At 34.9% G+C, this 22,939-nt stretch overlaps 2 protein-coding genes across 2 annotated transcripts; one reads left to right on the top strand and one right to left on the bottom strand.

Annotated features, from left to right (window-relative positions):
- The first annotated feature begins 406 nt into the window (after window positions 1-406).
- On the top strand, window positions 407-1,559 carry LOC110279778 (uncharacterized). The gene is made up of 4 exons (XM_021139793.2): window positions 407-548; window positions 646-921; window positions 1,107-1,268; window positions 1,352-1,559. Exons 1-4 carry the CDS (start codon window positions 534-536, stop codon window positions 1,415-1,417), a joined length of 519 nt encoding a protein of 172 aa, XP_020995452.1. The 5' UTR covers window positions 407-533; the 3' UTR covers window positions 1,418-1,559.
- A 150-nt stretch (window positions 1,560-1,709) lies between these two features.
- Window positions 1,710-22,865, bottom strand: LOC107484694 (uncharacterized). Its single transcript, XM_052262316.1, has 36 exons — window positions 22,425-22,865; window positions 22,008-22,101; window positions 21,698-21,792; window positions 21,037-21,554; window positions 20,729-20,939; window positions 20,327-20,638; window positions 20,125-20,212; window positions 19,874-20,008; window positions 19,560-19,697; window positions 19,058-19,139; window positions 18,535-18,809; window positions 18,321-18,434; window positions 16,226-16,485; window positions 15,053-15,289; window positions 14,809-14,964; window positions 14,406-14,543; window positions 14,066-14,305; window positions 13,750-13,877; window positions 13,354-13,477; window positions 12,584-12,745; window positions 12,348-12,495; window positions 12,137-12,237; window positions 11,775-11,936; window positions 11,567-11,614; window positions 11,086-11,193; window positions 10,188-10,262; window positions 9,779-9,829; window positions 9,016-9,159; window positions 8,793-8,923; window positions 8,160-8,247; window positions 7,650-7,709; window positions 7,309-7,549; window positions 6,035-6,186; window positions 5,839-5,909; window positions 4,699-4,855; window positions 1,710-2,071 (listed from the first exon to the last, which is right to left on the bottom strand). Exons 1-36 carry the CDS (start codon window positions 22,608-22,610, stop codon window positions 1,907-1,909), a joined length of 5,595 nt encoding a protein of 1,864 aa, XP_052118276.1. The 5' UTR covers window positions 22,611-22,865; the 3' UTR covers window positions 1,710-1,906.
- Window positions 22,866-22,939: the final 74 nt, after the last annotated feature.

The following is a 22,939-nucleotide window of genomic DNA, read 5'->3' on the forward strand; positions in this document are numbered from 1 at the left end:
ATAATCCATTTTGATACAAAAATTACCAAACATAAATCACTTTAACACAGACATACTTTTAATCAAAATCAAGTTTGCAAAATCAATTTTATGCAAACTTCCGTTTGCAAACTGAAATCCAAACACAAAATTATTGTTGTTGTTATTGATGATTGACTTCTTTTGCTCTATTCATGTAGTAACTAATTTTTATAAAGCTGATATTATGGTCCTCAAAAGTCTTTTTTTTTTTTTACGATGGAAAACGTTATAATGTAAATAAAAAAGACAAATCAGCTGGCCAAGGGCATAAGAGATCCCGGGTTGTAGCTGAAGGGTCGTTGCCCCCAACATTGCCGATGACAATAGTTTGATTATTACATTATACTATTTATTTAAAACGAAGTATAGTTTGATTCCGATCCACACAAAGATGCATAAATTTGTAACCTTCTCTTTGCTCAACTCCAACAAGTCTTTGGACTGCATCATGCTAAAGCAAAACATATAGTAACTAAATTCTCAAAAACTTTGGCTTCCTTCCTTATTCCAAGATGCCAACCAAAATGGTAAATCTATATGTGATGTTGATCATCAATGCGTTGTGTGTTTTGCACACTTTTCAAGGATGGCATAAGGTCTTAATCCCATTAGATCATGTTGTAGGTGAGTTGCAGCAGAGGTAAGGCAGTGCTAGTAAGGGTATATGCTGAGAAGCATGGGAAGAGGAGATCATCAATTCAACAGCATCGCCACCACCACCACGTCCATCAAACATTTAGACAAGAGGCACATAGTTCTGCAAGTAAGGGATATGATAGAAGAGCAGGGTTGCTTAACTACTCGCATCAATTACGCGCGTCCGCAAAAGGAACATCTGCATCTTCCACACCCTTACTCTCCATGTCTACTAACATCCATGTTCACACAGCTCCAACCAAGGTACCAGTGACATTATAAAAACAATAGATTCACATGATCAAATAAAAAAATTTTAATGGGCTATTAAAATACTCCTGATGTTTTTGTAGGTTCTGGCTTTTGATCATTCTTGTAGGGTATGCTGAAATGTATGTTAAGAATATAATATGTAGTGAAGGAGTTTCCTCCGTGTTACCGTTTTGCAGATGACCTCTCCCAAGAAAAAGCCCAATTATACTGGAACACCAACTTGCTTTGGCAATTGGAAACTATTGATTCCAAGCTTCTTAAGATCATGGTGCAATGCCCCAAAAAAGAAGAAAAAGGTGCATAGCAGATTTTTAGGAAACCGCATGAAAATTTTCCAGGTATGTAGATTAAAATATAATATATAATGGTTACATACATGGTACTAATATATGCCCCGTTTTGATACCTGTTTTATTATCAGAAAAGGAGAGGAAGGAATTTCTTTTCCAATGTGTACTCAATCAGACGGACGCGTGCTTGTGTTTAGGATCAATTTTGTTGTGGCTTTTCACTTTTCTCAATGGTGCAATATCTCGATACAGCTAAGTTTTTGTCTTACCTAACTGCCAATTATTGATAAGCACATTCAAACTGCTTGAATTGCCTCTACATTGTCATTTATAGGTGTGCTGGACCAAGACTCCAATTTATATATCTAGAAATCTTATTCAGTATTTCATTGATTTATAGCTTGCATCTCAATATAAATAAATAAATAAAACACGTCTAATCACGTAAGAACTATCATGGTTAATGGCACTGTTCATTATAACCCGCTCTGTTTCACAATATCTGTCATATTCGCCTTTTTTATATATTCATAGGTCAATGTAAGCCACAAAATTATGATAAGCATGACATTGTCAAACGAATTCAATGGGACCAATCCTATAACGCTTATCTAATAACACAACAATTATATTACATGTTACATTATAAAATATAATTCTTATAAAATTATGCTCACAAAGCATGGCTATTGAGACCTCTGTTGTCGAGTATACTCCCAGAGTGCAATAGCGCCACTGACATGAACATTGAGAGATCTAATAACTCCAAATTGGGGAATTTCAACGCAAGCATCCAATATATGAATTATATCCACAGGTATACCTTCTTTCTCTCTGCCAAGAACCAGGACCTAAGTATACAACCACATAGCAAAGCAGCAAGGTATGAAAATTGTGGCACCAAATAGGAAACTAAAAGAACAATGATGTGTATATGTTAAGTGTGGGATATCACACTGACTCGCATCTCAAATACGAATATATTAGATTGGATGTGGACACCACTTAAGAGAATGGATCCACACCTTATTCAATGGAAAACAACAAAAAAAGAAAAAGATAAATAGAAAGTTTCTTCCTGCTAATAACCTGAATCTATAAACACGGACTTATAAAATACGAAAAAGCAAGAGTACAACATTTTATTCCTATTTGTTTCTTTCCATCATTTCTAAGTTGTATACGTACATTTCAAAAGTAGTGAAACCTGTCTATACATGTAATAGACGGATTGAAGAATGTATTCCCACAAGGTATCATTCTAGGAGGCCGTTCATTGATCAACCATCCAAATCATCCGCTCTTATAAAATACATATTGGAATACAAAATATACATTGAAAATAAATTAAACAACACATTATTTATTACAAATCTATACACAAATCCATGATAACTAATTTTTTGTATGAACATAGCATTTTTGTTCATTATTATCATTTTCTTTGAGACGTCTACTCACAAATCTTGACATTGTATAGAAGTGCCTTATCAATAGTAGAGAAATCGGATAAAATATATTTTTTATTTCTAAAGTTTTTAAAGTTTTAAAAATATCTCTCACATTTTATTTGTCTTAGTTTTGTCTATAATGTTTCAAATGTGTCAATTATACCCTTGAGAGTTACCACCATTATAGAATATGATAATATAGCAATTCAAAGCTGACATTGCAATTCTAAGCTGACAGGCAAGTGACACTGCAGTATACAATTGTCACGTCATAAATGTCACGTCATAAATGTCAATGTCTAAGTATATTGAAACATACTGAAAATTTACGAATAAAATTAAAACCATAAATAACAGTAGAAAACGAGAAAACATATATAAAATACAGTAAATATTTTTATAAAAAATCATATTAAGAACACTTTTCAAACATCCTTTTTACAAAAACTCATAATACAGCAACATACATTTCTATGAAAACCAGATATGAAATTATGGTAAATAATTAATAATTATAGACTCTTATTAGTAAATTATAAAAAAAATACTTTTAAGGAATGCGAGATATTTTTATATAATGTGAAAAATATGTGATGTTTGTCATAATTTATATTTATTTTTAATAAAAATATTACTATGTTAAAGTGAATCCCAATAAAATGATACGTTATAAAAGTAGTTTTAATATATTTTTATTTACAAGAAACTTTTATTGAATGATAAACGTTTTTTTTCCTCAACATTTTTATTTGGTTTCCATTTTATTTCAAACATTTGGTTTTAATTTGCTCTTATCATTTTAATATTTCGTCTCAAGTGGTTTAGACACGTGGGAAGAAGATCAACAAAACATCCGGTTAGGAGGATAGATGAAATGGAAGATGGACAGGTAGCGGATGGTAGAGAAAGACCTAAAAAGACCATACATGAAGTGGTCAAAGGAGATCTACGTGTCAACAGTCTCACTGTAGACATGATACATAATAGGGTGCAATGGGTCGTTTGATCACCCCACCTACTGGAATAAGGCTGCTGTTGTTGTTTACTCCTAACATTTTAATGTTTCAAATATACCGCCGGTAGACATTGACCCTCATCACATGGCAATCATCTGTTAACATGTCATTGATACGTTAGCCTAAGATTACCATTTGCCAGGTTGTCATGTTAGTGTAATCATTAACAACTCTAAACTCTAAAGGATGAATAAATGGGTTCAACCATTTTGATTGGCATATGATGATGAACTAGAATCGGAGTTTCCTCATAATTATTGATTTATTCGCTACCTCCTATGTAATGTTAAGTTGTCTGGTAAACAAATCTTTATGTTGATATGATGTCAAAGAGAAGGAGTGAGTTTTAGGATTTCTGAAAGTTAATGAACAAGAACTCCAAAGAAAAAAACCAAATCCCTACATTATATAAAAGAATTTTCATTTTAAGAATGGATCGTACAATTCTAATAAACCTTTGTTAACATGAACTGGTTAAACCATCCTTTAAAGAAAAAGAGAAAGGGTTTATCTGGCTTAAGGTCTTCTCGTCTGCTATGGTAGCATCTAACCTTATTGACCAGCAATCTAGAGCCTAAATACAGTCAATCGTCTTAGTTGACTCACTTTGACATGAACATGTTAGAACTGGTGGTGGTGGTGGTGGTGGATTGGAGATTGGGGTTGGAGTAGGATTAGAATTAGGATTAGGTTAGAGACTAATTTGGAGATTTTTTGATAGTTTTTTAGTGTTTGGATATTTTGTCAAGAGAAATCCATCTTTTATGTGTACAAGGTTAGTTTTGTTTTTCTCGAAGATAGATTTGTCAGTGTCCTAAACATTTATGAGTAGAAATGATAGTTTATCACCCTAAGAAATATAAGAAAATAGTTGGGAATAAGGAACCACAATAGAAATCAAAAGTAAATCAGGTTTAGGAGGACACTTGAGTTTGCAGTGGTTCCTGTTGAAATCCCCTCGATCATACAGCAAATTTAAAGCGGAGGGACAGAACTAAATGGACAACTTACAGTATTTTTTGGAAAGGAATACTTGTCCAAGGGTATGCTATTTGCAGTTTGTTCCAAACCCAAGATGGAAAATCCCTCCCTCTTCTTTTTCTGCAAGTAAGCCTTGATGCTATCAACTGGGACTTCTATGATTGGAACCCATTTTTCAGCTGTCACACTGTAAAAAAGCAACTTTTGGGAATGATTGACAAAATCATATTGCAAAATAAATTAAATATATTATATGATACTATATATTTAAGGATAATGCTGTAATTTTCCCCCACTTTGCATTATCCATGAAAGACAGTAAATTCAACTTAAAAATAAATCTACTACTAATTAAATAAACAAAGAAAATATCGAAGCAATATACCTTGCATTATCAATACACTAAAGAACATAATATATAAGCACCAGAAGAGAATAGCCAATTTTAAGCAGACGCAAATTAACGATGTCGCATCTTGTGCAATTGTGAAACATTAAGTAGAAAACCTTAATGGGATTCTGCATAACTTGGAATTCCAATATGCAATTGAATTACATGTACATAAATCCCATTTTTTGAAAAATAAGATTGAGAAGTAGCCTGCCTCCAACTTTATCATTTCAAATTAGCTATGCAAATCAGTGAACTCCACATTTTTCAAATTACATGTACATAAATCCCATTTTTTGTAGATGCAAATTAGTGAATACATATCAAGAACAACAAAACTGACTTTCATTTGGAAATCTTTGGAATGATGATTCCATGCAAGTGAATAGTTACAGGCATATTAAAGTGCAAGAAGTTTGCGTGAGCTAAAATTAATTGTGGTTGTTGTTCCCTCAGAAAATTTTACATTGTTTCACTATATGCACAAAAGATGCTTATAAGAAATGTAATATCTTCAACTATTCTTACCCCTCCTTCTGCTCTGTTACACAGGTGCATATAAGCAGTCTAATACATCATCAAAAATCATGCTCTCTAAAGATTTGATCATTTTGAATTATTGGTTGTCTTAACAGTAATCCTATTTTTGAGCTCCAATAACCCAAGTAGCAAATCAAGTTTGTATGTGAAGTATGTGACACACATAAAACAGAAGTAAAAACAAAACAAAAAACAAAAAACAAAACAAAATAAAACAAAACATTATACTATCATGAAACCTGATCAACTGGAACTGCTTGTCGCTTATGATGTTTGCATCAGCAACAGCCAGCCCTGATGCTCTAAATACCTGCTTAAAACAAAAGCTTGTTTAAAGAACAAACCATTTTTTCCGAAATGCACAAAAGGAAAGAATGAGAAAATGAAATTGTAGGATAGATACTATGGAGAACGGGAGAAAAATTAGTTACTTACCTCGCAGGTCCGCGCCAGACCAGCAAGATTGGGTATGCGGTCAAGCAAGGATGCTACAAAGATAAAATGTTGTCGACTTTCAGTTAGTCGATTGAGAGAAGATCTTCTTGACTGCAGTAAATTGTCCAGAAGGAGATCATCCCTTTCCAATTCTGTTACATTGATATTCAAATTAAATTACGTTAGATCTAAAACATGAACTCGGCGCATTATCTGGTCAGTGTTTAGAAATTGAGGCCATGGCAGTGTCATGGCAAAATGGAGTGGCACACATTGGGCCCACCACCATTTGGGTGAGGCTGCGTTGCAGAAATAGTGGTGGTCACCATAGTGACAGCCATCGTGGTCCGCAATGTGAATGGTGGGGCTGGGTGTAATTTTCTTTTTTTTTATTGCATTTGAAGGTTGTTTCAGTCAACTAGAAACTCCTAAATCCTAATAGCTATTAGCTAATGTTAGTGAGGTCACATTACCCTAGTTACAGCCTCTTTTTCCCTCACCAACCCAACAATCTCTTTCCTCTCTGTTGAGCTCCCTCCCTCCCTCCCTCCCTCCCTCCCAGCATGCACAAAACCGTCACTAATTGCAGGCTCTAAAATGTCTCTAAGATAATTTAGTGAGCAAGGTGAAGAATAAGTGTGAACAGGTCTTTGCATGGTCAAATTTGACCAGAGGGATTTATTACCCTCGTAAAAGTAAATTTGACTCATTCATTACCTTATTTATTATTTATTTCCCTTTTTTTCATCTGGGCCCGCCTCACTAAATCATGATGAGTCGTGATTCTTGGGTTTTGCGAAACAAGTCGCAAAGTAGCCGAAAATCCAGTTTACCAGAAACCGGGTCCTTACACTAATCATTTTATAGTTTGAAAACATGATGAGACAATGTTTTTGGTGTTTCTTTTGGGGTTTTGGTATTTGAATATGCCATAGTTGACATTTGGACTCTAAGTCTTATACTTTTTGGTGTTTTATGACTTAATGTCCTGCATTTTATTTTATTTTACTTTTGCACATAGATATATTTTCAGTCCATCCACCATTTCTGCCATTTCCCATAATGCCATACACCATATGGCGGATTTCTCGGCCTCCACCATGAGCCACCATCTGCAATCAAAAGCTATGTATCTAGTACTCAGGGCGTCTACAACTATGCAGTCTAGAGTTGATCATTGAAACCCCCATTTGTCTTTATAGAAGTTAAATTCCAATTTTAAGGTATGGTGAATCATTGCATTGACAATGATTCAAACTCAACCAAAGACATACCAGTCATTTTTCTGTAGGTTTCGTTGTTGCCATAAAGGAAACCTGCTTCTATCTGCCCCTTGTCATGTTTGGTAACAGTAACCTTTTTCTGGAAATCTGAAGCAATATATTTAAGTTGGTTTCCTTTGATGGCATCAGAGAGATGTTCCAACTGATTCTTATCCCCATTGAATTTTAGAGTCTCATTCCTGATGGTCACCACATCCTTTGCCATTGAACACCGTAAATCTTCTCTAGCATCCTGCAAAAGTTGTTGGAAGAGAGATAAAAGGGTGGGATTCATAAATGAAACAGAAATTTTGACTCTCCTTTTAGATTAAGAACTTTGGCAAATTACTTACATTTAAAAAATTGAGTACTTGCTCCATGAGAGAGGTTGGAACACACTCAAAATCACCTTCCTTTAAATAACAAACAAAAAATCAACACAACTATCATCTATAAAAGCAGAAGTACAAGCCTATAAGTGAGAGATGTTGAATTAGAGTTTCAGGCATGCAGGTATCAACATGTACTGACGATATACACCTAATAGAATAAACAATACATCCACAAAGTGATGAAGCCTAAATCAAGTACAAGTGATGCCATCTCAATGTAGCTAAGGAATCGCATGTTATAAAATACATAAGCAATATGACTATATAAGGATATAAAGATTGTGTCCATATCTAAAGAAACAAAAGATAAGTACATGGTAATGCCATAATGGATTGTAGCCATTGGATCAACATTTAGTATCTGTCCATCAGATCAAAAATTGAAAAAACAGAAATATTTGGTTCGGAATTTAAATTTGAATTCCTGAAAGGATAGCATCAATATGATTTTTACACAAATAATAACCTCACCTCAACTCGATTGACGAAAATCCCAGCAGGGGTGGCAGAGCTATTTGGGTTATAAGCATCAAGATATCCTGCCATTGATGTTCGTAAGCTGAAAGATAAATATTAAAAATTCATGAGTGCATCCTTTTCACTAGAAAGTAGTACAACAGCTACCGACACCTAAATTTCATCCAAAACAATCAGAAATAGATTACAAAATATTGAAATCATATCACATAGATAGAGACGCCAGGAGCAAAAGAAAAAATAAAAGAACATCAAAATACCAATGAGTACTACTCAGTGATTTTCTGAAAGAAAGCAGCACAAACATGCCAAATGAAGTCTTTTTTCCTCATATGCAGTCATTTATTTATCATACATAGTAAAATTTCTTATATTATTTTCTTTAAAAATAAAGCACCTAAATCAATTGAAGTGTTTCCTAAAACTCCTTCCATTTGGTGGCATATTAAAATTTAGATAAGTCAACTTCTCATGCCCACTGCAGGATATATACGTAAAGATCATGGAAAGCAATAACACTGTTTCAGAATGTTTGATACGTGCATACATGACATATCCACTATGGCAGATAAAGATTCATGATGACACATCATGGGATAACAAGAGATACAAAAATAAGTGTCATACCGGGCACAATCAGAATTCTTTGCTAGGTATGTTTTCAAATCAACCAAACACCTCTTCTCTAAAGGTAACATCTCAGAAGATCCAGAATCCAACAGTGGAAAAAGTTTATGAAGAATTTGGTATGCCAGTAACTGCAAAACAATCATATTACAATTCATTTGTTTGAATTTGAGCACAGGGGCACATTGTCCCACGCGCATAAGAGAGAAATTGAAATGCTAACCTGAGTAAAACCACGTAAACTGTGGTGGTGAGAAGTTAATAGTGGAACTAGCGGAGGAAACAATGTATCCAAATGTCTAGATTGAACATCTTTAGATGAATTGAGAATAACATTAGCTGCTATGAATACATATGAAGAAAGTGCCTGTATTTAAACCCAAAAGACAAGAATACAGTATAAGTGATTTGTACAATCCTAACTAATTATATATATACGATAGTAGATTAACTGTCTGTCATAAAAAGATATTGAACTATATACTGACATGCAAGTATAGATAGCAAGATGTTTCATGACTAACTGATAAAGAATATGTGATTGTTAATCAATGATAATTATATCTTTCAGAAATAATAACATGATGTTGTTGTTGGAGTATCCAGCTGGAATGGAATGCTTGTACTTGCAAGAATATCTCTACATCATTACTTATCACAGCAATGGGATAGTATTTAATGCTTAGCTTTTGACTTTTCATGTTTTGCCCTCTCTTATCCATCTAAACCCTATAAATCTTCAACAAGCTACAGTATTGCAATCATTTTTTGTCTTTGCTTAACATAATCACAATTATGCCACTGAAATTCAAAAGAAACACATAAGAGAAGTCATGGAATGCATTCTACAATTGAGTTATTACTGTCGGTTTAAGCAAACTAAATTTACATGTGTAGTGTACTGACTGCAAATTAAGGACAATTAAAACCTGCTACCAAAAGATTCATGTCATCTAAGAAAATATCCAATAGAAAACTACATTTACCTGTGGTCTCATATCATAATCTCGCAATATCAGGACCAATTTTTCTTGAACCTACAAGTTGAACATTAGGAAAAGCGTAATTGAGAAGAATATGAAACATGAACAAGAAAGCAACTAAATCAATCTAACACCAAACTTTCGGACAAAAGGAGGAAATTCAGGATGTATATGGTGTAAAGATAAGATACATTAAAAAAAGGCCGCCCGGTGCCCAAGCATCCCGGGTTAATGTAGGGTCGGAGGAAGGGCCGCACCCAAAGATAAGATACATTAAAAAGAATAATTGAAAGTGTGAAATAACATCTCATTTCATTTTATAAGAAACCCGCTTGATGAACTGTACTTAAGTGAAGTCTAAACATAGAGACAATGGGTGAAGCAAAACAAGGGAAAAGAAAAGTCTTCTTACAAGAAATGGAAACTTCAAGTAAATGTTGATTGCAAATGTCTCTAGGTACTGACGAACTGCTGGTAGGTTATTTCTCTGCGATTAAAAAATTAACATAGTTATTTCGGTCTAGTGTTGAATTAATACAGGTTGATAATAGTATAACCGACCAGGGTTTGTGCCATATTATAAAAGATAGTTAGATTTATAGCAATTGACAACTCTAACAATCAACCATCACCAAAGCCTTCTCCCACCAGGTTACTTTAGCCAGATGGATCAAACATTGGCATATATTAGGCTCCTATTAGTCTTCTCACATGGCTAAACTGTTTAAAACGACTTTTTGTCATCTTTTCCTCAATAGATATACTCATGTTTCTCCAACACAATTTATCTTTTCTAGTTTTCTTTTATCTCCACTCTTAAATCTCATTATTCTCATCTCTGAAAAATTAACTTATACTCTCTTTGGCAGTTTAGTGCCCAACATTCAGTGACATAATTGTTGGTCTTATGCCATTGCGATAAGTTGATTTTGGAGCTTGAAAGGCACTTTTGTAGTCACAGATAACAATTGAAACATTTTAGGCTCTACAATTGCTGTAGTACATATCTTTTGTTGGTAAGTCATTTTCCTTTGATATGAATAGTTAAATACACAAAAGCAAATATAGTAATAAAAAGAATTCAAATGCAGAGATAGATATGGTGACTGTCTTTAAAATCAAATGCAAGGAAATCATAACTAGAAGTTCATCGAGAAAAGCATGCTATGAATAAATTGGGGGTGCACTTGCTTAGTTGCTTATATAGAGACCACTAACATATGCTTCCATGGAAAAAAAGGTCAACAGCATATTAAATACTAATATCAGAAATAAATACTATTGAGAGATATGATGTAAAATTTACTTACATGGAGTGATATGTACAAGTAATCTACAACTTTCCCCACTATATCTTCATCAACAAATGGGGACAAGACACATATTATTTGCCAAACACGTATTTTGCGTCTATGGATCTGAACATAAATGTAAAGAATTGAAGACAAAATAAGTAAGGGAAGACTGATATTAGCAAAAAATTGCAATAGCATCACAAACTACAGTCATCATGCCATAATCAAAATATTTAAAGCGGGGATAACACACCAACCAAGAGCTGGAACTCTGGAAGAAATTGTATCCTTGTAGGATTAATGTCAATATGCCAACAACTCTCTAAAGATTACACTAATTTAAGAGTTACAGTTCCTCTACTGTCTAAAGGTTTCACCAAAATGATTAAAGACACCAATACTTCTTCAAGGTCATCTCAAATTATAGAAGACAGGACACTCTAGTCAATTGCATTTAATCAAACTAAAGAAGTGAATGGAACAAAGGGATACTTACAGCACTATATTTTTTGTATAACTCCTTAGCGAGATCTTTATCATTCACCTACATCAATAGATAGTGAACATAAGCGTTCCAGGATGAGCATAAAGCATCTGAACATTATCAAAAGTAAAAACACCTTGAAAAGGAAGAGAGACAGAACCAAACTTGACATAACAAACAACAGTCAACCCTTTAGTATCAATTAACAGTAAGTAACTACCGCAGAGTCAAGAAGCTCTAGAAGAAATGATTTGCCAGATTCTAGAGCCGCAATGCAGTCTGCATCTTCACTTGGTGATCCTACCATCCTAGCCTGGTCTGCCAACTTGTAAAACAAAACAGCAACCGATACACGTGCATACAACTCTGTATTAATAAATGCCTGGTAAGAGAAGTGGCGAATTACTACAAAGTTACGAGCTTCAAGAAATTCAAAGAAATAATACACTTATAATAAATTGCAAATCAGTATGTTCTTCTATTATCATAGAAATATCATCATGTTAAGGACATTTTTTTGTTTTGGGGGGGGAGGAGGAGGACAAACTATAAGCCAACTTGTTCAACTGTTGAGTTACTAACTTCAGTCAGCTCTTGGTCAGGGCTCCTTGCCAATAGAGACACTTCCAGTCTTGCATCATTGTTGTCAGCTAGTTCAGCTTCAAAATCTTCATCAAATGCAACTGACAGAGGTGATTTCAAATTCAGAATGATATATTGAAATTGATATTGTAAAGCAAAAGATAGATAGCCAGGTAAATCAATTATACAGAAAAATAATTAAGTTTTGTACCTGAACCATAGAGAGACAGAAGCTTTAACTCCTTTAGGTAAAACTTTATAATCCTAGGATTTAAGAGCCACAACCCTGTTAAGTGCAGTGCAGCCAGACGAATTGTACGAGGACTCTTTGTTCCTTCCTCAAGAAGATTTTGAATAAACTGTTTGCCAAGCATTAAAACTAATAGTCACTAGTTTCATGAAATAACATAGCAGAAGATCAGAAAGCTTGTTGAAGAGAATACAAACCCATTTCAGCGGTCCGGGTGCATTGCCTATTTGGTGCATTATTTCATCATTAAAAAACACAGGATGCAAAACAGATGACAAAAGAGCAGCAATGGAAGAAATTCTTCTCTTGTTGCAGCTTATATGCAGTATCCAAGAGGAACGGACCAAATTCCATATCGACTGATAAGATAGAAAGTCATTAGATCAGTGAACACTGCTGGTGAGATGCAGAGAAAATAAGCTCGCAAAAAAAATACGTGGCACTCCAATAAGCCATTATGAAGCAGAAATTGTGTGCTTTCATGCTGGTTAAAAAACAAAACAAAACCAAGTTCAAAGTAATGCAATGAAACACATGTCACATTTATCAGCCACATTTGGCATGGTGATTGTTAATTAACTTATATTTCAATGCAAGCTGATGTTCTTATCATTCAATAGCAATGTTCAATATTTTACTAAGACAGCATCAGATTAGTGGCTACACACATTGGCCATCTAAGATAATAACAGGAGATATGCCATCAATATAATATAAACAACATGAGTGTCATGCTCATGCATCCTTCATGCCTTCAGTGACATGCTCATGCATCATTCATGCCTTCAATTTCAAGCCAAAAGACTTTTGCATGAGGAGTCTATGCGAGATATGCATCTGCTTAGGCATTAAGAAAAGTCAGTTCTTGATATCCTTGACATCCTCACACAAGAAAATTAACCATGCATATGTAGTAAATTAATTCAATCAAAAGTACCATGGAAATTGAACATATGAAAAAACATACCTCTGTGTCAATTATATTAGAAATAGAAACAACAGCATTTGACCTCACATTGCTGACTAGCTCTATTAACATTCGGAGTGATCTCAGCATGGGTAAAACAGAACTTTCCCCAGCATTTTCAAGGCTGCAAAACACACCATTAAGTAAGCTTAAGAATTGTAAAGAAGATACAAGGCAAATAAGATAACAGAAAAGAAAGCTAAAAGATGTCCATTTTTGTAATGTGTAACAGTAATTTGTAACTAAAAAATTGGAAATATAAAAAATACTGTTGAAAAGAATTGTGGGTCTTCACCAAGTTTAATTGTCAATAAGATAACCCTAACTGCAACCATAGAAATCCTACAAAAATCTTACACACACACACAGGTGCATAGAAATCATTCTGATGCTTACCTTTCAACAAGATCACGAAAAATGCATTCAAGAGTCCCTTCTGAAAAGGAAGCATTGTTTTCCTCCAAATGAAACCCATTCCGGAAAGCTTGAGAAGGGATTGACAACAAAGATTCTAGGCACACCCACTGAATAAGTAACAGATCAGTTAACATTTACTAGTTTATCACTTCAGATCCAATCCTACAATTAGTGCGAACTTAATTGTGATATGATAGGACAAGGGTAACAAGAAAAAAAGGAAAATAAGCTTGTAAAGTTCAGATTCAATTATTGCAATGAAGACAAATGCCTAATGTGAAAGCGTCACTAGAACCTTTATATCCAACAAAACTGCTCTTCGAGTTCTAGCCAAAACTCCTGTTCTAAGTAGATCATTGATATTTTGAAAGAATGCTCCACACATAGAATCTAACCAGGGCCTTCCTTCTGTGTCTGAAAGAATGTTCTCATTTTCCTTAATTAGATACATAGATCCAGGAAAGCATGGGGATGCTAGAACTTTGAGCCCAAAAACAAGTGCTTCATATGCTGCAAGATGAATTTCAGCTTGTGTCTGCATTAAAATGCATAGCAACCAAAGGACATCATCACGCACTTCAATCATGAAAAAGGAGCAATGCTTTAACAACAGAATTCATGTAAATGCCAAGCACCTCTGAGCAGGAACAGGGAGATCTGGTACTCCTCCAGAAGAATTGCCATATAAATATAAAAGCAGAGTTTAGTGGAGCATCACTTCTTATTTGTTTGCACCACAACAAGATTAATGATAATGCCTTCACAGATATAACCTGCTTGATTAAACACAACAATCAGATAAAGTTGCAAAAATAAGATATCCCTTAATCAAAGCAAATTGAACAGATTTCATATATAAAGTATAATTTTTACCTAAAAGTTAAGCAAATCAAAACAAGCTATATATATGTATTTCATTAGGTTATATCTAAAATTTTATGAGCTAGGATACCACCTCCACAAAATAATTTTCTTGTAATAACTTCTTTGGAATAAAGCAATCAGCTAGTGATAACAGAAATCTTAAAGAGTACCTACCGCCTGCAATACAGCAGTGGTGGTAGAAATTGACAATCTTCGTTGACTAGGGCCTCCAAGTTTTCCTTTCACTGCACCTGGCAGGTTAGAGTCCTCTGTTACAATGCCAGACCAGAAAATGGAGCTGGCCTGGTTTGCAACCTGAACGAGATCATCCTGAAAGCCAATACATTTAAGGACTGTATAAGTCATAGCAATAAACTAATTAGCATATCATAGAAGGAAGAGGTTTATGAGAAATTACCAACAAATAAAGAAATTTATCAACAAGTTTCTTAGAGACGCCTTCTATTAGACTAAGACCATCAACTATTCCAGAAAAGGCATTTGCTACATCAGTTCTGGCTTTATTACCATATTCAACAGCTCTTTCCTTTGCTTTATGAAGCTCCAGAACTAAACTCAATGCAAGAATCAAGAATTTTACATATTTGGTATCCTGTCCTTGATTCAAAATATCAGCACCACTGCTTTCAAGAAACTGCAAAATACGTGCAATGGATCCACTATTAAAGTCATACCAGAGTATTGATGCAGGGATACCAGTCAGTGCAGCAATATAAATTGCAAGTAAGAGTTTAAAATAACTATTATGGGCTTAACAAAACTAATATATAACTCAAACTAAAATATGCTGCATCCAGTATTAAGAGTTCTTTTTAACTTGTCTTATTTATTTATTTACTTTTTGTGAAAGAAGAATACATTAAATGGAGAGAAGAATAGTACAAGAATGGAGGAAAAAAGCTCCTTCTTACACGAACAAAAACATACAAAAGAAAGAGGAAAGCTATCAATAAGCATATGTTTTCACCGTTCACTAAATACAGGCCAAACTTCTAGTCCTATCCCATAAAACTAGTTTCTCTGAAAATCTATTGTTGAAAGTGCATGAGTTGTGCTCCAACCAAATACTTCAAGCAGTAACACACATTGCTCATTGCTACAAAGGTTTTGCCTCTCTCCTACTCCCAAAACCAGCAAACATGGTTAAGAAAAACTAATTGAAGCTTGCATAGCAGACCCAATAAAGGGATCAATGAGTAATCCTAGCTCAAATTGAGGGTGCAAAATAGAGTATTCCCAAGTTTAGTTGGAATGTAGCAGAGCACTCTATCTCTGATGTAACTGATACTAACTGCCTAAGAGTAGTTTGACTATTGTACCCCACCTAAAAATACAATCAGAATAACAGAACATCATTTTGACTCTACAATATTTTCTCTTTCTAATACACAACAGTCACCAAAGATACAAAATATTCCCTGATAATGCAAAAACAGATCTGATACTGATTCTAAATTTTCCCAAACTTAAATCAAGATAAGATGATGACTATTTTCATTTTTACTTTTTCTTTTTCGCTAAAACAAGGAAGCAATTGTAGAAACTACAACAGAAGAAGGAGAAAACAAACCGTTAAAATAGGTTCAAATGGATGTTCCTTCTTGATTGCAAGGAGAAGTACCCTTGCCCATCTATTTGCTTCAAACTCCCAAGCATTCAAGTCCTCATCATCATAATTAAGGGAGGCACTGGAAAGATGATTACTGACAAAGCTCAGTGGGAAGTCACAAAGACTTTCCCAGAGCTTTATCTCATTACTACAGCAATTGCCACAACAAGCCTTTTCACCGCAACCTGAAAGCCATCTTTTTATAGTCGCCCTTAGCTGACCTGGGGAGAAAGAAGAGAATAATCAAAATGTACCAGCTGAAATCATGTATCATCAGATTTTATGCTCCAACTGTATTGGGGAATTGCTAGAGATACAAGTATTGGAAGTTTATGTTGATGAGAAGTCAAATATAATAAATAATCCATAACCAATGAAGCGCACTACCAACATGTCCACATGTCTAACAAGAGTGGTATACCAACACGAAGTGGGCATTCACATACTAGTCAAACACATTCATAGGTGTCCAACTAAAAGGTTTTTTCTTCTTTTTTTCAAATTTAGACACACAGGATACAACTCAGACATGAAAAAAGCAATATGGATACATTAGACACATGACTTTAACATTTTTTTTTTTATCTATTTAACCAACTTAGATATTGGAAGTGCAGCCCAGCACCCAACTTGAGACCAACATCATCTGTTTGGGTTTGTTCCAAAACTTATTCTAAAATTATACACTACATTGGGTGCCATTGTTTCTGATTTTAAGAAAAGTGAGTCTATAATTGTGTGAAAAGGCTACTTTGTTTAGCTTTTGAAAAAAGTTGAGAACTATTTTTTTTAATTCTGATTATTTTATAAAATACAAATATGGCAACTGATTATTTGTAAGAGAAACGCTGAAACAATTGCACTCTAAAGGATCAATGTATTAAAAACTGATTTTTTTTTCATATATTAAAGTTTAATATATCAAAAACTGATTTTTCCAATGGACTAATATTAAGAACTAAAAAGTTCATCAAATAAAAAAAAAAAAAACTAGAACTGTTATGAAATATAATTTTATGACAAGTTTTTTAATATAAAGGATATATTGTAGAAGCATTCCTTCATTTACCTTTACTTGTCTATTTTAAACTCGTGAACAAAGACTTGAAGATTCTAAGCCCTTCCTTCACTTTCCTTATTAAAACTTTGAAAATCTGTAGATAAAGGTGTATCTTTTCCTATTGGAGAATCCTGATATATTCATGGAATAAGGGCAACCCGATGCACAAGCATCCCACAGGGTCCGGGAAGGGCCGCACCCAGTGGTTGTTTCCATGGCTTTGAACCCGTGACCATGAGGTCACATGAAGACAACTCAACCATTACTATACTAATTACATAATTACAGATGCAAAACCCACATAAATATATAATTACAACTGCACATCCCACATAATTTGATTACATAATTACAGATTCAAATCCCGCAGAATTTATAGATTTGAATGATCAAATATTCTGCTGGAATATCTGCTAATATACAGGCAGATATTCTACCATAATTTTCCAATTAATTCTATTGGCGTTCCTTTCGTTCCTTTCTAATACATTCCCCTTTGTTTCCATCACAACTCATAAAAATACCCGTAACAAACAGTCAACCAAAATATATATGAAATCATTATGCACACCAGAAAGCTGAAGGATGAGATCATCACAAAATATTCATCTAATCAGGCCCAAGAAACAAGGACACAGCTCGTATGTGACGGGTGATTAGTAAAATTGTGATTGGAAAATCATAAAACATCTTTTATGCATATACAACCAGTTCATCATTGAATTTATGCTTGATCTTGTTTGTGATATGCTGCCCACTACACATCAGAGCAGGGAAATCTTGTTTCATAAGAAAAGAATTTCAATTATATTTATCTAATCCAGTTTCTTTGGATGAGTAGACTTGAACAGGATGAATTGGTTCATCGAGCTTTCATGCATGTGCAAAGAGAAAATATTGTTTGGCAATATCTTTCCTATTTCCAAAAATAGTGTAGAGATGCAAGTTCAGTACAATTAGACCATAAGAAAGAACTAGAACTTAGATTCCACGTACCACCATAATCTGTAAATTCCCTTGGAAAAGCTGAAAGGAAAAGCAGAAGAATCTCAAGAGGAATATCAAATGTACACACCACCAAAACAGCTGCCTCCAAAATTTTGCTACAAACTGTAACCATAATCAAGCTTTAAGTTGACTAATACTGCAATCTACAAACAATCAAATCAATTTTACAAAAGATCTAGACCAAGCAGATTGAATTAAGAACCTTTAAGACGGTAACTGGGATTGAAATGTTGTTTGCTGCTCTCAACAACATATCTAAAAATATCCAGTAATTCTTTTTTATCAGTTTGATTTGCTACTCCAGAAACAAAATCCATCGGAACAATGTGTTTAGATGATTTTGTACTGGCCTCAACAGTTGTTCCAATGCCTGCAGCAGCTAATGCAATGCATTCAGCAAGCGCCATAAGTCCAGCTCGTCCGAAGGAATGGTGTTTAGCTGTGGATGCTAAATTGCACAAAAATGCAATGCGTTTCCTGTAGCCAACTTTAAGACAATAAGAAATGCAAAGCCAAAGCATTTTATCACGTGTTCACAAATTCATGATGACTGTGCAATTTATCCAGGACATGTTTCTTTTTGGTAATAAGAAGGCATTTATTCAAGAGCTTTTGCTAAAAATAAGGCATTTGTTCAAGACATCCTTTATACTCCCCAACCAATATAACCCAATTTCACGGGGAAAAGTACTGTTCTACTTACCAATATTGGTATCTATGCATACCTTGGAATCAGGAAAGTAACATAATGGTGTATAAACCGGGCAGCACCTTCAATTACCCTTGACATGAAAACTCCCTTTATGCCTGAAATGCAATTCAATCAGAAGCAGTTATAAGCAATCCTTTTCTGTTTACCCCCATTTTTTGGAAGTATTCAATCTAATCATTTTAACAGAAAACCAGATTCAAGAAATTAATTACCAATATCAAATTATTGCCACAGGAGATCGAAAGCTTAACACAAAACACAAATCTGAATAAAACAAAATTCATTTGAAAAGCTTAGTTATCAGAGCCGGACCGAATTGGACGGTTCGACTGAGAAAACTGGTAAATCAGTTGTCCAGTTCGATTTGACCTACGGACCGAACTTACAATCAATCCGATCAAGAAAGGTCAAACCCATTGAACCATTAACCTAGTGTCACAGTAGCTTGAACTAGTCGATTACCAGTTTCGGTTTTGAGAACTATGATCCTAAGGTTAAAAGTGTGAAGCACTAACCAAATTCTTTGTGGTGTATTGGGTCATTCAATCCTTGCATAAATGGACCAAGAACAAAATCTTCAGGCACTGAGTTTATGTAGTTTCCATAATCCTCCCAATTTATGTCCAGAAAAGACTGCATGATCAGGCACCTTACTGCATTATTTGGTAAACACCAAAGAATGAAAAATGATGAGTGGAGGTGAAAGGAATAATTTGGTACAAGACACAAAACTCGGACAATGGTATTGATGCCATGTCTTATGAAGTTTTACTAACAAAAATATTCATTGGGTTGTACTTGTTCATGATGAATTGAAAGGTAAAAAAACCTTGTGGATTGCCATGATGAAGGCCTCGTTCCCATAGAATGGGCAACCAATTGAAAGTCTCACCACAGATTTCAAGTTGATCTCGATGAACGTCACCAATACAACTACTAGCATTGTGACTGACTAATTGCTCATCTATTCAGCAAAACAAGCATTAAGCAGCTGGAAACCTATAAGCACACAAAGCATACATGTCGAAACAGACCCCAAAAACAAGAATAAACGTTCTAGGAAACATCAGATCCAGAAACATCCAAATATTGCCCGCGAAAAGCAACATTTCAACATGTCATATTCCAAAAAGGACTCTATCTTTCTGCAACTTAGAAGGATTCCCAACTACTCCAACCATGTTTAATTGGAACATGAAAAAGTATTTCCAACCTAGATAGGGACATAACCCTAGAGGCCTAGATATGGGAAAGAAGATAATGCAAACCTAGTACAACAAACCTGATTATTCCAAGCAGCTTCAACTAAGTGAGTCCCATATTCTTCAAGCATCTCATATAGAAGGACAAATGCATCCCAGAATTGTTTGCTGTCGAAGATTAAGTCATCTGAAGTCAAAAGTTTCCCAACACCAAGTGACTTGGCTTCCTTGTAAGCCCAACGTTCTCTCTTTGTCACAACATGAGGTGCAGAATGCTCTACGTTGGTATTATTTTTTGAAATTTTAGAGATGGAATTGGCTCCCCTTTGCACATTCAGAGCCATCTTCAATATATGTAAACTCTGCTTTCGCACTAAATTTTCCTTGTCAACCTGACCAGGTTCAGTTTGATTCATAACAAAGAAAAGAACTAACAAACTAAACAATCTTTAACGGAAAATTACTAAATAAAGCTGAAATACCAGCCCCGTCTTTATTTCATCCCAGAACTGCTTTTCTGCTCTTATGTCAAACTCTTCAGTTCTAAAGATTGAATCAGCATCTTCACATTTTTCTACAGGCAATAAAAAGGAAAAACACAAAGAGAGTACATTATATGCATCTCTTCTCTCTAACTTTCCACCTGAAAACAGTGTAATGCAGCAGTTCCAAAGTTTGATGAAGAAATGCTCCCTGAAAACCAATGTTAAACAGGATGCACTTAGAAAACAAAATAGCATGTATACACCATACAAAACAAACAGACGTTAACGAGTTTAACTTATTCTACCGAGAAAAGTCATGTCTCTGCCCACGAATTGAGATTTCAAATTTGTGATTCGTAGGAAATGCTTTGTGAACAATGGGAAGAAAGAAACCAACAGCACAAGACCTGTGATCCAGACTATGCAAAAGCATCCGCTCAGTCATATTACACAAGTCCCAAATCAAAGTTTCAACAAATTTAATGGCAATACACCGTTCCTCTCCTGCTGACTTAAAGAATGTATGTGTTTGCGCACATTGAAGGGCGCCTTCCATAACTAGAGACAAAACATTGCATGCTGTTTTCAATGTAAAAGTACTTGAAGAAGACAGCAATAATTCCTTGTCCTTTAGTGGATCTATTATGACATCATATGAACCCTGGAAAGATGGTTTGCTACTCCATTCATAGAAATCTAAATCACCGCTATGAAGCATGCCCATGGAAAGACCAACTGATTTCAAAAAATTTGGCACCAATGCTTCTTCGAAAACACCCCAGGCACCCGTTTCCACCACAACATCCATGAACCATTCTGTGATCTGACATAAACATCAAGCATATCCAACAAGTGGAGAGGAAAAAATACAGAAATTAGGTTATGAGAAGCTCCCGAAGTCCAATAATTACCTAAAACTATATGAGACAATATCCTGGTTATTGGATAATAATATTGCAACTATACCTGACTAAGCAAGTCATGCTGAGATGTTTGTAGCACCACAACTAAAGGAAGGAAACATCTATACATAAAAGATTTCATCGCACCATAATCAGCCCCTGGAAATAAAAGAATTAGAGAGCACTGTTCCTAAAAAAAGATGAAACTTGACAGTTTTAAATGCTCCATTTCAGCATAGTATTTCAGTTTCCTAGAAATGTACTTCCACATGAAGAACATAAAAAAAACCGTGTATGTAGTTTACAAATAGCATGTCTGGGAAAGTTCAAAACAAAAAGAATTAAACAAATCCGTAGATGGGATGACAACTCACCCATTTTCTTCAGTAGATGACAAAGAGCACTTGACAATGACAAAAGATGGAGATGTTTATCAGAATCCAAATTTTCATCCTCCAACATAATACCCTGTTATATTCAAGAATAACGAACAAACCATGAAGACGAAAAAAGTAAGAAATAAATAGGGTGTTACATACAATAATCCACCCCCTTCCCCTTTCCTTCCTTCCTTCATTTTAATTAATCGTCTTAGTTCTGGCCATTTTCCTCAACACAATAAGCAATAAAATGGTCCCTATTATTCACATCTACGACATTTTCTTTCTCTTTTAAAAAAAGTTTACTTCGTTTTATTTTGGTTCCCTTCATATTACAATAAAACATGAAACAAATATGCAGATTCTTCGGTTAAGAACAAATTGACAGGGATGGAATTACAATACTAGAACCTTCAGAAGATTAGGAAAATCGTCCAGGAAAGAAGCGAAGAGTGACAGCGGTGGCAAGCCAGTGGTGGCGAGAATACAATCGAGCGTAGCGGGAACCGCGGAGGGAGGCACTTGGTGGAAGCTTCTAGAAAGCGAAGCAACAACGAGAGCAGCCATGGGAGCAGCTTCTGCTTCTGGTTTGGACATTGGTTGCACCGATCAGTGATTCAGTGATCAACTTGCACTCGCTCTCCCTCTTCTTCCTTCTGCGGATTCAAATTTCAGAGAATGTTGCTTGCGTGCGACTTTCGCAGATGTTCTGGAATGGTTTGGTTGCAGAGGTGGAAGATGAGAAGTAATAAGACTAAAACCTAATTTTGGGGTCGATAAACCCTGAAGATGTAGATGACGAAGTATGGGTCTACCGCCGCAACGTCTATCGGCAAATTTTCGCGCCCTTTTGTACTTATATAAGTGAAATTATTCCGTCCACATTGTTTGTTCTCTCATTTTTAGTTGGAGTATTTTCCGATTTG

This window comes from Arachis duranensis, chromosome 1, assembly GCF_000817695.3.
Source record: "Arachis duranensis cultivar V14167 chromosome 1, aradu.V14167.gnm2.J7QH, whole genome shotgun sequence".
Classification (NCBI taxonomy): Eukaryota; Viridiplantae; Streptophyta; class Magnoliopsida; order Fabales; family Fabaceae; genus Arachis; species Arachis duranensis.

Excerpts from the sequence above, each read along its gene's own strand:
- LOC110279778 (XM_021139793.2), top strand. Across the intron at positions 922-1,106 it reads TTCACACAGCTCCAACCAAG|ATGACCTCTCCCAAGAAAAA; the intron begins GTACCAGTGACA and ends ACCGTTTTGCAG. Across the intron at positions 1,269-1,351 it reads ACCGCATGAAAATTTTCCAG|AAAAGGAGAGGAAGGAATTT; the intron begins GTATGTAGATTA and ends TTTTATTATCAG.
- LOC107484694 (XM_052262316.1), bottom strand. The coding sequence starts at position 22,610 with ATGTCCAAACCAGAAGCAGAAGCTGCTCCCATGGCTGCTCTCGTTGTT. Across the intron at positions 12,496-12,583 it reads CACCCGGACCGCTGAAATGG|TTTATTCAAAATCTTCTTGA; the intron begins GTTTGTATTCTC and ends CTTGGCAAACAG. Across the intron at positions 11,194-11,566 it reads TATACAAAAAATATAGTGCT|ATCCATAGACGCAAAATACG; the intron begins GTAAGTATCCCT and ends ATTTATGTTCAG.